General features: G+C 36.5%; 2 protein-coding genes across 3 annotated transcripts; both read right to left on the reverse strand.

Moving 5' to 3' along the window:
* Nucleotides 1-1021: 1021 nt before the first annotated feature.
* On the reverse strand, nucleotides 1022-4938 carry LOC127965241 (tumor necrosis factor ligand superfamily member 13B). Of its 2 annotated transcripts, none has more exons than XM_052565937.1 (7): nucleotides 4445-4938; nucleotides 4078-4353; nucleotides 3027-3114; nucleotides 2596-2652; nucleotides 1850-1974; nucleotides 1599-1749; nucleotides 1022-1365 (listed from the first exon to the last, which is right to left on the reverse strand). In XM_052565937.1, the coding sequence occupies exons 2-7, from the start codon at nucleotides 4336-4338 to the stop codon at nucleotides 1253-1255; spliced, it is 795 nt and encodes a 264-aa protein (XP_052421897.1). In that variant the 5' UTR covers nucleotides 4339-4353; nucleotides 4445-4938; the 3' UTR covers nucleotides 1022-1252. The 2 variants fall into 2 exon arrangements, with proteins under 2 accessions (XP_052421897.1, XP_052421896.1); XM_052565936.1 differs by having other exon boundaries at nucleotides 1599-1764.
* Nucleotides 4939-5071: 133 nt separating this feature from the next.
* Nucleotides 5072-13919, reverse strand: LOC127965239 (protein ABHD13). Its single transcript, XM_052565935.1, has 2 exons — nucleotides 13706-13919; nucleotides 5072-9104 (listed from the first exon to the last, which is right to left on the reverse strand). The coding sequence occupies exon 2, from the start codon at nucleotides 9057-9059 to the stop codon at nucleotides 8046-8048; it is 1014 nt and encodes a 337-aa protein (XP_052421895.1). The 5' UTR covers nucleotides 9060-9104; nucleotides 13706-13919; the 3' UTR covers nucleotides 5072-8045.
* Between the last annotated feature and the right edge of the window lie 1817 nt (nucleotides 13920-15736).

Here is a 15736-nt window from a genome sequence, read left to right on the forward strand (position 1 = left end):
ACTTTGCAGGTTCTCTTGTAAAAATAAAATAATTAAAACAACATTGAATGTGTACAGAAAGTGAGTAAATAGCTCTCAACATTAGGTTACTAAAACGGTCAGTTTAATCTCACAACCCCTAAAAAAACCTACACTGTAAAAATAATCTCTTTTAGTTTAAGATGAAAGTGGTGCTTGCACGTACACCGCTTTTATTATTGCAGCTTAAGTTTCAAATATCTGCGGATACTTTTCCACATAAAAGAAAATTTTTATAAATATGAACATTGCCATGGATTTTAGCGTACGCACACTCTAAAATCAAATCTGTGTGTACACACATTTTTTAAATGAGGCCCAATGGGTTTACAGTACAAGCATAATTCCAGTATCTCAAGGCCTGTGACACTATGTTGACTGTTTCTATATGAGATGCGGCTGACAAATTCACACACCAGAAGCATATTATATAACCTCTGTCAATGAACAGACAGAACTGACTTTATGAAAGCTGTGTGAAGCACTCAACAGAAAGCAAGTGCTTTCCAATGCTCTTCCACAGTGTGATACAGTCTCCATCTGCTGGTAGAATCATGGAGGCTTCATGTTCAGTGCTAACTTCAAAGGTACTGATGTATGAAAGCGCACTTTCGTGTTATAAAGGTCAAAATATTTAGTTAAAACCAAAGCACATGCTGAGGTGTTCTTCTGCAACAGATGTTCTGAATAATAAAACGTTAAATGTATGTGTGTAGGTGCATGTTCACAACCCAACAAGAAATGGCATTTATAACTATCTTAGAGTAAAATGTGTTATGCACAAAGTGTTTATTTAAAATTTGTCATATAAAAAATGTTGAGCGGGATATGATTTTATCCATCGGGAACTGACTGGATTGTGAAAAAGTGGTTGTTACACACCTGAAACGAGTTGTTAGAGATGTGAAAAACAAAGAGGGAAGTGATTTCGGAAGCGTACATGGAACTATATTTTGATAAAACATTATGAAGACTGATGAATCATGACATAGAGGAACTTCAATATGGGCAATAATGTTCATTTTGTGCATGGGTGATGAAATGCCACTGAAGTGTGAACCAAAGTAGCTGGATACAAAGTAATTAGATGAAGACATTTTTAGGAATGCTCCACAACATAAAGCAAGTGTGGTATTCGTGGAGTCCAGGGAATGTCAATAATTATCCTTATGAATAATTATAATAAAGCATATTCAGTCTCATTCAGTGTCTGATCCAAAGTCGTTCTCCATTGTCAGGCCAGTTGTATTGCTCCTAAGAAGGTGGAATCCCCATCCAGAGAGATATTTGCATTGGTACGAGGTATCAGAAGCTCCAGTCTGTCCCCAGAGTCCAACTTCACTAGGCCTGCAAATCACATGCTCAGTTACATTCATTTTTAATAACAGGTACATTATATATTTATTCATATATGCATAATACCTCTCTATAAGACATTTACAGCACATTAATAGTATTCACAGCAGTACATTACATTTAAAATACACAATTTGAAAATAAATAGTATTTACAAGTAAAGTGTCCCAATGCATTACGTTAATGAGAATTTGCACTCTTTTTTACACTGATAAGCAGCTCACCTCCAGTGTAGCATGTGTTGAAGTGATTGACTCGATTCATGCTCTGAATACAGCGGAACAGAACAACGTGCTGACTCTCGTCTCCTACAACGTTCTTCTTTATACGAATCACGATGTGGCCCATAGCGAACGTAGAGTCTGTGTAGTAAACCTGGGAAAAGGAGAGCTGAGCACACACTGAGCACGGTGTTGGGATGTCTCAAAGAGGCCAAAAAACTCAAGAATGTGTCATACGTTGAGAATGTATATACCTGACTATAGATGAAGAAGAAGCCTTCCTCTTTGATTAAAATGGTGCCCTGCTCTTCCTCCAGAGCCGTGCCACGCTTCAGTCCGACTTGCCATGGGATGGCTGTGCATATTTCCAAAGCAAACTCTGACAAAATAAATCAATAAATAAAAAGTCATTTTTGCTGTTGGGGTCAGATAAAGAATTTAAATGCTTCTTCCTTCCATAATAGTCTAAATATTATGATAGAAACATTAAAAAAATCTGAGCTGGCATGTGCCGCACAAAATGCTAAGATCCAACACATTATCATGGCAGTTCATGGGTATTTTACGTTTTAGTGAATTACATGTTTTTGTATGATCTGCTCACACACTCCAGTGACAGTAATGTTTAGAGGTTGAGTAAGGAGTAAGCCTTTATGCTCATTTTTTTTTACTTTATAATCAGGGACTTTGTCCGAATTAAATGCTGTGCCTTATTTTAACACCGGCATTTCTTATATTGATATGCAGAGTCGTAGGTGCTACACCTCTGCAGCTTTCCTCGTATTACCTCACCACGTTTCTAGACAGACATCCCTGATGTTATGGATGATGTGTTAATTAATTTGTCAGTAGTCCAATTAACTCTTTCCTGACTCTAGCAAAAAGCAAGGTCATGACTAATATAAAGGATCACTTGAATGTAATTTAACTTAAGTCTGTGGCAAATTTTGTGATATAGCAGTACATTTACATGCTGCAATTTTACAAACTCCTTTAGTACCTTTCTGGAAGGTTTTTCTCCTGTTGTTTGCCATCATTTGTAAACAGGGCTGGGATTCTGTGGAAAGATGTTTTCATAGGGGAAAAAAATGACTTAACGTAAATGCATTGTTATTAAATATGTCTTAAAGTATTGTCTTTAGGGAAAGAATGATTATGGCGGTGCAACTTCAATAATGATATTATAAGGGTTTTGCATTCAGTGACTCATAAAGCAACAGGATATGCAAATGTATAATGATGCACTTTTGCACTATGTGCATGTTTTTTTTTTAGTTTTAATTTATTAAGTGGTTTTAATCTTACACCATCTGTGCTTCTCACAATTCCTGTCAGTATACACACACCAAAAAACCACAGCTCTTCTCAGTTAACACTCAAAAAAGAAAAGCAGAGACAAGCATCATGGAATAAGCAGAAGTGTGCGCTTGCCTGCTTTGCTTGATGTATGACCCAGGCTCCTTTTTGACAGGACAGTATGGTCTGTTACGGCATCATCCATCTCAGTCTGCTTCAGATACTGTACACAGACAACCAGAAAACCTGCTGAATTATGAACAGCTCAGACATCTTCTACAAGATTACATTTCAAGATGGTTTGTTACTGGCACAGAACTCAAAGTTTGTCACTTTGTGTTATAGATTATAACAGACAATTTGACCAGCATGAAAGTGCTCAAAATATATCTACATTAGCTAAACCAGTTTAGCCATTAAAAAAAAAAAAATCTCAATTAGTTTTAAACCTGTTGATGGGACTGGAGCTAGTTGTCATACACTTTACTCTAGTGAATATTTCTTATTTCAGAAATCTTTCTGAAAAGTGAATTTCTGTATAGGGACATACCCTAAAGTCTTTTCATTTATTCAAAATGGGAACCTGCTATTAAACAGGCTATTAAACAACTTTTCAGCAAAACTAAGACAGTGACTGTGACACCAGATAATTCCATCAGCAATTCATTAAGAGCAGAAAAGTGCACTTTATTGAGCTGAGCAATGACAATATTGCATTCTTTCGAGCTGCTTATAGTAGAACTGAACTTGTTTCATAATTGATGATCAGAGCTTGGTAGATTACTTACAATTTTTAATACATTACTGATTACACATTATTATACATGATGAAAACTGCAGTTACTAATGTAACCTAGGGTAGGTAATCTATTCTGACTATGTTTAGATTATCGTTTTTTAAAACATACCATTGAATGTACCATTGTGATATAAAAAAAAGCAATGAGAGAGAAACTATATTCCTTTTTTTTTCAACACCATAAAATTGATTACGTTAAACCAGGGTTTCCCAAACTGGGCTTAATAAATGTAATGAATGGACTGTAAATTAAATGTAATGAACTTTACAACATTGTTATTGAACTGACTGAATAATGACATAGTTTTATAATAGTTTCCGGTTTAGAGGACATGGGTTCTCTAACAAGCCATAGGACATTTGATGTACTTGTATTGTGGTCCAAACCTCGATTGTCTCTTTGCTCTCTTCATCTTCCTGCTGATGGGTTTGTTTTCCTGCCACTTCTTCTAGTGTCCCGCTTTGCTCCTCTCTCCTGCGGACCACCTCAGCTCTCAAACCCTCCACCTCGGCCCGCAGGGCCAGCATATGGTACATGGAGATCACAGACAGGGAAGAGGAGGTGATGGTAGCAATCACCAGAACTAGAAACATCCAGGACAACCTTCTCCTTTCACCCCGACCTGGACCAACATCTTCAACAGGCATGGTGGAAACAAACTTCTAGAAAGTATGGTTATCAGTGAACAAGTGCAGCCTGAACAGCAAATATAGATTCTGAAGAAGCTCTGTTTCTTTAAAGATCTCAACCCACCTCAAAACATCCTCCTTACAGTGAGAGGTTTCTACTCAGAAAGAAGCTTGACTGGAGTTTTTTGTTATGCCTGCTGAATCCAATTCACCCTCAAATGGCATGAATATTCCTCTGAAGCTCTTAGCATACATTTCTTTAAGAAAAATCCTGGATCAGACTTCCTTTCCTCTTCAAGCTGGTATTTGTTGATGTGGTATAGATGAAAACTCGGAACAAAAGCAAACGTACTCAAAAATGTCCCGTCTTCAACAGTGCTCCTGCTAACAGTCTGGTTTTTGTGTCCCTTTCCTGCCGAGCTGTCCACACCCACCGTATTTAACACTGCACTGTAACCGAAAGTTGCTTTGTCACCACTTACTTTGTGGCTGTTCCAACAAACTGCGTCAAATGTGCAGAGATAAATAGCAGATAAATGAAAATGTCAGACATGGACTTGTTGACCATAAATGAATAGCACATAATAAAGTATATAAATAACAGTGACAAGCAAAAGGAAAGCTATTCTTGGTATAAAATCAAACATTAAAAAAACCCAGCAGTTTCGTTCTTTTTAAAGTGGAGTTTCCACCGTGAAAACCAGAACAGGAACCAGCGACTTCAAAGTACAAATACACTCATGCAGCCAAGTTATCAGAAGGGTTTGATTTCTTTATTGCATGTCACCACACAGAAAATAGAAAGTGTGATTCAACTGTATGTACATGAACAAATGATTTAAATAGAAAACCCAGAGCTCAAAACACAAATGTTGAAAGTATAAGAAAACCCTCCTTGCACATTCAGAACTGAATCTTTCTGCTCTGCTATTTACTGTAAAGAGCAAATATAAAACATGAGCAGCACTTTATATTATTTCATATATTCAGTTTATGAACAAGATGAAATGAGATTTCAACATACAAACTAGCCCCAGAGAATGGCCAGAACATGCCAATGGTGTGTTAGTAAACTCTTTAAGTAGTATTTTAGGTTTACACTCAATCACACAGACATTCAATAAGGTATCATGGCACATCACTTTTGAGTTCAACTAAATGTCACATTGCAAAACATTTTCATTTGAAATTATTTCCTATAGGGTTTAGAGGCAGTTATGAATTAGGCCTATATGATCAATAATGACCATTAGGAATATTTCTTTTCAAATCAAATGGTCAATAAACAGATGTACAAAAGTATCTAATGTATTGAAACCATCCAAAAACTGACGTCTTGGGAACTTTTTCTCTTGCATTGGCTGGTTCCACTTCTTACTCAATTAGAACTGTCCTGTTTTACTACATAACTAGTAACCATAAATAATACTAGCCGTAACTGAAGACATCTAGAGCTCAGCTGTGCTGTGCTATACTATACAATCTCTTGAGAACAACGGGGCCCAAAAGAGCCTGTAAAATCCCAAAAGGTGGACTTTGGAAGCCTGACATAAACTCTGGTTTGAAGATAGCAATATCTGCATGCAAACTGACAAAGGATCACTCTGCCTTGAAATCTGTCATCTTAAAATTCACAGGCAGTTTTCACGCATTACAACAGACGTGAGCGTAAAAGTGCATCAGAGCTAAACGAAATGTGCTGAGCATCTAAAGCATGCAATACAGTACATAATGGGCCAGGTTTGCAAAGTCCACCGTTCTCTTTTAATGGGTGCTTGACAGTCAACCATCAATGTGAGACTATAGAAACACAAACCTCATGCCCTTGATTCGATACATTAAATTGTAAAAAAAATAATAATAATTTTGCCAGCATTTACTCTTCCAAACAGGTATGATTTTCTGTCTTCTGTGGAACACGAAAGGAGACATTTCAAAGAAGGTGCTGGCTGCTCTTCAACTACAATGAATGAGGACAGAATCTTTCAAGATGACTTCCGGTCTACATTCCAAATCTCCCATAGACAATATTATAGCTTCTAGAAGGAAAATACTGACATTGTATTTGTTCTTCACTGAATCATCATGAGTTCATGAGAGAACCGTCTGAATGCAACAAAGATCTCATAATTCTGACAGAGTCAACTCACTGGAAAAGAGTTTTTAGTAAACAGCAAAACTTCTCAGCTGTCTATCATTGTGTGATTTCAAGTCATATGACCAACTTTTAAGAGTCCTTTTGAGTCTTCTACCTACAACTGCATGGAAAAGGGTGACTAATGTACTCTTCAAAATTCCTCCTTTTTGTTCTACTGGAAAAACTGGAAAAAGTCATACAGGTTTGGAAAGGCATAAATGGTAAGCAAATGATAGCAATTTTCATTTTTGTGTCAATAAATCCTTACATTGTTGTGAATGTTTCTGCTTTTTAAAGGAAAATGCAAGAAAATTGATGAGACACAGTGCAACAGTCACCAATGGGCAGGTTTTTCAACATGATCCAAACAATACGGGTCATTGGTAAAGATCTGATGTTAAGCACTTGACCTTATTAAAAGAAAGGAAAGACCTTATTTACAAGTTGTGCAAATGGACTGTGCTTGGAACACTGTCAAGCAGCTGCTATGTGCGATTTCACTCTAACTTTCAGAAGATCACTAAGCCTGAGATAGAGTAAACATAATTTAGGCTTGTTGTGTTTGTTGGTATTTTCATACAGTGCTCACAGTGAACTGTAGCCCACATGAAAATCAGTATAGAAATCTATACTTCTCACACACAGCTCCATATGCAAATTCATAAAATGGGACCAAACCACAATGAGCCGATTTCCTGAGTGGATTTTAAACCTTCCGTAAAAAAAGAAGGCAGTGTGATAAGATAAAGCTCCAACACATTACAGCCGGGTACAGAAGATTGTATGCATGAAATGCCATAGACAAAGATGAGTGAACTAGGATCAATTGCCCCCATTTTCACTAGAATTTTAAAGGCCAAAAATATTTTAATGAGCCCTCTGTTCCATTTAATAAAAAAAGTGTGAATATATATTAAATATAAACAAAATAAATAAGAATATAGCTTCTCAGCTTATTTAGTTTGTTAGAATTGTTTATTTCAGTAGTCTTAGGAGTTTTTGGAGTAGTAGTTTGTCATTCATGAGTAAAACAAAATTTTAAATGTGAGAATGTCAAATTTTATTAGCAACTTCAAGCTTGCCGTTACCAACTTTATGTATGAAATATAGGCTAAGTGGTAGAACAAATGTGACCATCTCAATTAATGTTAATCCCAGACATTATGATGTTACTTGTGAATTTTAAACCAAAAACTGATGCCTAAATTTAACTGTTCAAGCTCAGAAAGTAGTTCTAACCATTGTGTTTAGGCAAATAACTATTTCCAATTGAATTTGCAGGTAGTAGGGATTTAAGTATACTTTTGAGGGCAAACATTGTCAGCAAATAAAGAAAAGGACTGAGAGGGCATTGAATTCTTGAGGCAGATGCATTCATACTTAATATAAAATATTCTGAAGTCTTAAAAAATTCAGCCTTCTCTATTAAATAAATGAAAATCTAACTAATGAATTATTGGTGTGTGAGCAATGGAAAGAAAGAGCTTCTGAAGTTTGGGAAAAGAGAAATAATAATAGCAAGAGAGAATAAATTGTACATTCTATCTGAGAGGCTCCAGATTTAAAGCAGTCAATAGTAGTTAATGTTCTAGATTATGGTGACGTTGGTCGTCCCCTGGGCCGTCTCTTCTCGGGCATGGCTTTTAAGAAGCTCCTTCATAAACTGCTCTAGGGTGGCAAAATAACCCTGGCACTGCCAGGTGTCATTGTGTGTACCCTCGGGAAAGATGCCGAGGCGTTTAGTCCGAGATGGCGACAGTTCGTACAGCTGTTTCATCATCACCGGAGGGATGAGTTGGTCTGATAAGCCCGAAATGAAGAGAGATGGCATATGGCACAGTGCCACGTGTCTATAGGAGAGAAACTTGTTCTTGTAGCACCAGAGCGGTAGGTAACGCATGGGGAAGAAAGAGAACAGTGTGGCCGCCATGTGTGGGATGCTCAGGAAAGTGTTCTCCACCATGATGGCAGCCACTCGATGTGGGTTGCATGATGCCAGACGGATGGCCACCGCGCCACCCAATGAGCGGCCGAATAGTACCACCTTGGTCTTGTCGATGTCCGGCCGGGTCATGACATAATCCAAGGTGGCCTCGGCGTCCTGGTACAGTCCCTCTTCACTAGGTTCTCCTTCGCTCTTTCCATAGCCTCTGTAGTCCACCAGCACCACATTGGCCTTCAGATTGACCAACATCAGCAGCGCGTTCGGGACGCGATGGCCAATGTTCCCCGCATTGCCGTGGAAATATAAAATGGTGGGAGCAGAGATGGGGTTTTCGCCGGTGTAACGGAGCAGAATGAGGTTCAGCCGCACACCATCTTTGGTGCGGATGTACACATTCTCATGGGGGATTCCTGTTGGCATTGGAACGTAAAGACGCGAGGATGAAGGCTGGTCGGGAAAGTAGAGCAGAATGTCCTGGAACTTGTACAGGATGCCGGCCACAGAGGCCAGGATGAGTCCCAGCAAGATGAAGCCTCCATACAAGTGGAAGGTCAGAATGAGGGCCAGTAGGGACACACGGCAGACTGCCCAGGACCAGGTGCACATGGTCAGCAAACACGCCTCCAATGCCCCCCATAACCTCCATGGCTTCTCCATGACAACTGGGATGACAAGAGTCTCCAAACTCACTGCAGACGTAATCTGAGGAAACACAGAAGGTAGGTTTGTAGGGCTGGGCGATATTATTATATTTAACTATAGCATATATTTTTTGCATTTTTTAAACTATATTACAGTGAATATATGCTTCAATGGCATGGGTTTCTTCCTAATTACCCGCTACTTGTAGTATGGCATGGTCAGTGTTGGGGGTAACGAATTACAAAGTAACGGAATACAGTGACTATATTACTTTTTTTGGGTAACGATGTAAAGTAATGCATTAAACTAATAATATTGGTAACTACACTACTTTCCTAGACTATAGGAACGCGCTTTCCTGCGTTACACATGCCGTGTTTGCCTGTGTGTAAAGTTCTGGGGCGGGTTTCCCGATAACGATTGATCTTAGTGCTTAAGAGTGTTTTCTACGAGTAATTTTACGATCGTTCGTTATTGTTTGACGTGTGTTTCCCAGCATTTTACGTAAAGCAATCATACAGCTGTGCTTCAAGTGCTACGTAGGAGTAGCTCTCCATTTGTCAAGTGCTGAAATGTCATCTTATAGACGGTTTCATCTGGCGCATGCTCCTGGCCCTAAGTTAACTTCCGGTCTGTGTTGTGTATATCGGTCTGGCTGCGGTGCCATCTAAAAATGCAGTTAAAGTTAAGGTGATGAGTAGACTGAAGTTGGGCTCAGGTGGTTGTGATGTGGGATGTGTTTCCCATACATTTATTTATTTTTGGAGACTCGCCATGATTTTAAAACTAAACGATTTTCCAAAAGGCTTTGTTAAATAAACATGAGCACGTACTGCACGTTTAATAATAATAATTCCTTACATTTATATGTTTAAATATCAAAACGAGACACAGGTTTTTTTATATCACTGTATTTCTAAAGGAAGACTTGCATGTTACATGCCTGATAAAGCAGTTTGTGAACCCAGCGCTGCTTTGTTTACAGCTGTTACTGGGGAAACTTCTATTTCTCGCGCTTTAAAGCATCTCCTGCTTAACATTCCTTCCATTTTATTTTTAATAGTAAATCCCCTTTGTTTACCAAAAAATACAGTTTGCTTAATTTCAATATTTAAAAGAAAATCAAAATGAATGTTTTATGCCTTCATTTGATAACCAGAAAAATGTAAATACACAACAGAATTTCTGAGGGGGAAAAAAAAAAATCATAAGGCTATTTTAAGAAAAATTTAATAATTTAAGTCATTTTTATGCTTTTATAGATTTACACATGCAAAAACAAAAACAAACATATGATGAAGAAAAAATTAAACATTTCATAGGGCCCTAAACATGTAATTTTTTAAAAACCTTTTAATAAATTGCTGTGAAAATGTATGTGTTATGATTTAAATAAATTAGACATGCTTTTTGATTAATACAATTAAATTTAACCATTAAAAAGGAGTTGAGAAAGAAATTCAACAGAAAAAAAAAATGGAATCCAGAAAAATTAAAATGGAAAACGGAATTTGGAAAAAATTCCCTAAAAAATAAAAAAAGTAATGTAATAAGTAGTGAAGTTACTTTTCAAAAGCAGTAACTAGTAAAGTAAAGTAATCTCATTACAATTTACAGAAGTTACTAGAAACTAGTAACTAATTACTTTTTTTGGGTAACTACCCCAACACTGGGAATGGTGGGCCAAATCAATGGTCATAACAGGCCAATTTTGACCTCAGAATGAGGAAGAATTTGTGAAGTCAATCACAATGTATTTCACTTCCTTCAGCAAGAGGAAATGTAGAGTAGAATTGAATTTATCCATTGGGAATTGATTGGATAATGAAATGTGGGCATCACCAAAGTTGAGCAAGACTGAGTATGACTTAGGCAACTCCACTAAAACGTAACTTAAACAGCTATTTGGCTGTTGGATAACATTACCCAATTGCCTGTAAGGATAACAATACAAGTAAAAAAAACTTCTTTATCATTCTTCATGCGGGTTTATTATTGTATATTTGTTTGGCATTTCATTTGTTGTATACCCTTTAGATTTGCTTATTGAAAGAACAACAACAGCAGCAACATGGTGTAATATTGAAACGCATGTATTTTGTACTTTCTACTTAATATCTTTACTCTTTCCTTTCAATCTTTTCATGGGCTCGGATGCTTCTCTGTGTCGCTTTTTGCATAACTCTGGGTCATCGACACCAAGCTTTGTTGCAATTTCTCTCTAGAAATTAAATGCTTTCTCTGAAATCTCTCTGCGAGCGATTGTACAAGTGTGGATATATTTAATTGTGCCAGCTCAGCTATTCAACACTCCAGTGTATTCAGGAGATGTCTCCTGTAGGTCTTCTGCAGAATGAGAAACGAACCGGTAGAAAAAAAAATTGTGTGTCAAAGAAGGTGGAGTTTCAGGACACACCCACCGATTGTGTTCCATGGACCAATGGAAGCTCAAAGATGTTTAGCAACCAAAACGAACTCCCCCAGAAAGTTTGCATTGGTCGGCTGTTTCGAACTGCCGAAACAAACTCAAAACAAACTTTGTTTAGGCCTGATTTTATTCGAAATGCCATCATATCACTTCATTCTTTGATTTCGTTTGAAGTATATCCGGGCCTTAATGGCTCATTTCCACTGAGTGGTACAGTTCAGTACAGTATGGCATGGTACACAATTATGTCCATTGTCAGAAGTTGTGAATGGTACCAAAATAGGGAAACGTACCATATCACTTTTTTGTTACCCTTCCGTTGGGGTACCTAGCATAGAAAAGGGTACCAAAAGGGTGGAGCTTAACTCACTGCAGAACATTGGTTGGTTGATTAGAATTGTAACTTTTGCCTGGTACAAGTACTGGTATTATTTTATAATAGCCGTTTCTCAATATGTGTTATTTTCTGTTATTGTGGACTTGTAAAATGTCTTTACCCAAAAACCCGCATCATTTTCTAAATATTTCCAAAATTTGCCATGCTGATTTCAGAGCTCAAGGCGATCACCGAGCACTCAGTGCTCATTTATCGGCCAGGAGCAGCCTTAGCTCAGCTAGTCCTTCCAACATTTGCTGTTAGCTCTGATGTCTCTGTAGTGATTAAACATGAGATACAATTTGTTTTGGGTATATTTAACAGGCATTCATGGTCTTGTGAATCTATTCCTGTTCTTGATCATACCATTTTAGCGGAGCACAATTTTTTTTTTTAACTATGTAGCATTCGTTTGACTGAATTGTTGGCATTTTTCTTTGTTTTACTGTTATATAAGCCTCTTATACTTTCTATTTATACTTTAATAATGGCTATTATTGTTCATTAAAACTGACATTTAACAAAACGAGGCAGAGTTGTGCTTATTGTCGTGCTTTATCATTGATCGCTACTTTCCGGCATACACCACGCCTATTTAGTAAAGGTAATGTTGGCAGTGGAAACGCAAGTTGGATCAGGTTTTTCGGTCCTGAATTGTACCGTACTGTACTGTACTCACCTGTACCACTCAGTGGAAACAAACATACAGTTTTTTTAACATACTGGGAAATGACATGAGAGAACATCTGTAACTTAGTCCAGATAGGGGGAATTGTAATGTTTAAAAATTTATATATATATTTTTTGCATTGAAAAAAAAAAAGTTTTTTGTTTGTACATGCTTTCAATTATAGTATATCAACTATAATATAATTATATAGTTCTTAGAAAGAAAACATGGATAAGTTGACTATTTTACAACAACTTCTTGTAATTATGGCACATCCATTCAGGCACATCCAATCAGAAAAAAATATATATATATTATTATTTGTTTTATAACATTAATCTTAATAATTTTTCTCTCTCTTTAAATTTTCCTTATTTTCTTCATGGAAGTTTCCAAACAGAAAGAGAAAATTATAAAATTAGATAAAAATTTAATTCACTGGATTATCCAAAAAATATATATTTTTTGCAATATTGTAATTTACACAGTTGCCTTGACATAAAATCAATTGTGATATAGGACATTTGTCATACCACCTAGCCCTACAATGACCTTTACTGAAATACCATGGTATTACCCTCTGATACCATCATTGCACAACAGGTTTTTTTTTTTTTTTTTTTCAGAAGCAGAGCATAGGTGCACATATACACTGTGAGTCATCTAAACACACAGACATAAATTATTTAAGGTATTATGCGATGACACAACACAGTGCTGTCTGAAGCCCTCTGGGTGTTTTAAATACCAAGTCCAGTCTTGACCAATCAATTACACTGGAATGCAGATGAGGATCCGTATTCACTCATTCACCTACTGTATACTGCAGACAGAAACATTTATAGTTCACACATTGAGCTTTTTTTTCTCCAGATTACCATTACTTTTACCATGCATGGAGTGCAATAAAACAGACGAAGTAACGTTACCACGATCTGACCCCAATATCAAATTATGAACAGATCCGCACTAAACCCCGCACATTTTTTTTTCATTCAGCTGTTGACATAGGGAGAGAGAAAACACCCTGAAGTCCAAACCCAGCTGACACGAATCATAAACGCAATGATGACAGATTGATGTTGACAGCGGCTCTTTCCCTCTGGAGTGCATGTACTGCACAGCTAACACTGCTGCTAGCTATGTCTACAACACATCTGCTCACAGTCTGATACAAAACTACTCACATCTATCGCATTCTTCAGCGGTGCATCTTCAGAGAGCTGAGTTGACGAGCAGGTGAAGCGGTCATCTATACGAACAGCCCCTGAAATATCAGCTGATCCACTGTGGCTAGCAGCAAATCTAGCCAGACTGCTGCTGTACACTGGTGTCGCTCCAAGGAAGTTCCGGGCGGAAACAGCGGAACCTTCTGCTAACAGTCAACACGTCATGACATGTTGCTACAAGTTCGACGTCCGTGCTTATAAATGTTTATTCTCATAATTGTTACAAATGTGTATCCAATAACCTTGCTATTTACAAATCGTATACATTTATAAATTTAAAACACATGCGACAACTCGTGAAAATTAAAATCTTGCAACTTGCCCCCGTATTTATGAAAAATACATTTATGAAAAGTATTTATGAAGAGCCTTTCAGTAGGCTTTCAGTAGGTGACTCTCGTCTGTGAATGCTTGTTAGTATGTTGTGTTTACTTATTAAAAAGCAAAAAGCATGATGATATTAAATGGTCTGTAATTTTTGGGAACAAAAATAAAAATCAATAAATATGTAATTTAAGCGAGAACTGAGGTGATGATTTAAAATGTGTTACACACAACTATGTGTGACCCTAGATCACAAAACCAGTCATAAGGATACATTTTTTGAAATAGAGATTACCTGAAAACTGAATAATTAAGCTTTACATTGATGTATGTTTTTTTTTATGATGTGACAATATGTGGCTGAGATACAACCTATTTGAATATCTGGAATGAGAATGCAATAATACAATATATTAATATTCAGAAAATAGCATTTCAAGTTGTACAAAAAAAAAAAAAAAAAAAAAATACAAACAACAACAACAAAAAAAAAAACTCCTTTGCCATGCATATTACTAATCAAAAATTAAGTTTTGATATACTGTATTTACGGTAGGAAATTTAGAAAATATATTTAATAATATCTTTACTTAGCATGCTAATGATTTTTGGCATTGAAAAAAAAAATCAATAATTTTTACCCATACAATGTACTGTTGGCTATTACAACCGATATACCCATGCTACTTATGACTTATAGGAAGTCCAGAGTCACATATTATCTTAAAAATATTAAATTAAAAAATAAACAACAATTTAACTGTGTTTTTTGTACATTTCACTGTAATGATAAAACTCAAACTAATTATTTTTTTTTTTTCTTCCATTTTAACCTCCTCTTGTAATATGGCAAACAAAGGTCATCTGAGGGCCCTGTTATGGGAATCATAGCTTTGTCTATGGAGAAACCTCCATGTCACCAACATATGACCAGAATCACTTGTTATCTCTTGCAGATGTAAAGCGGTGGTCTCTTCTGCTGAACTCACGTTTAATTGTAGTTTCTAATGTTGTTAATTTAAACTCCAATGGCTTTTAAAAATGGTGGATTTTAAACTGCGGCATGAATTAGAAGTTCTTCTAGCTGATGTTCCCTTGATCAAGACCAGCAAGGTTTCATGGTGGTTTGGAACCAGGATCTGGGCACTGGCCTAGGAATTATTATAAGTTATTATTAGTATTATTATTATTTTTTTATTTTTTTGAGTGAAACACACAGCCTGGTTCCTGATTGGGTTCTGGCACCAGCCACAGTGGAAAAGCAGTATGTGTCATAGAGAGTCTTCAGTGCAGTGTCTATCATCTGTGACATCAAAGTAACTGGAATCTTACCTGAAATCTGTTACTGTGCTATTGCCCTCCCCACCCCATAAATATAAAAGATCGATTATATTTATGCATGTTCAAAAAGGAAAATAAAATTCATTTCCTTATATGTATTTCAGCTGGTTACTCACTTTAATTTTAATTTTTATTTTAAACTATAATAATAGATAGCCTTTAAAATATACAGAATATATATATTTTTTAAATGCATTTGCATTCAATGATTTTTCATTTGATCTTTCAAAATTTGCATGTTTATTTTTCCTCATGCACAATCACAATGAAATAGTAGTCAAAGTGATAATTTGAATACACAAATAACACAAGTCCGTGAACTCT

Source organism: Carassius gibelio, chromosome B9 (assembly GCF_023724105.1).
Source record: "Carassius gibelio isolate Cgi1373 ecotype wild population from Czech Republic chromosome B9, carGib1.2-hapl.c, whole genome shotgun sequence".
Lineage (NCBI taxonomy): Eukaryota > Metazoa > Chordata > Actinopteri > Cypriniformes > Cyprinidae > Carassius > Carassius gibelio.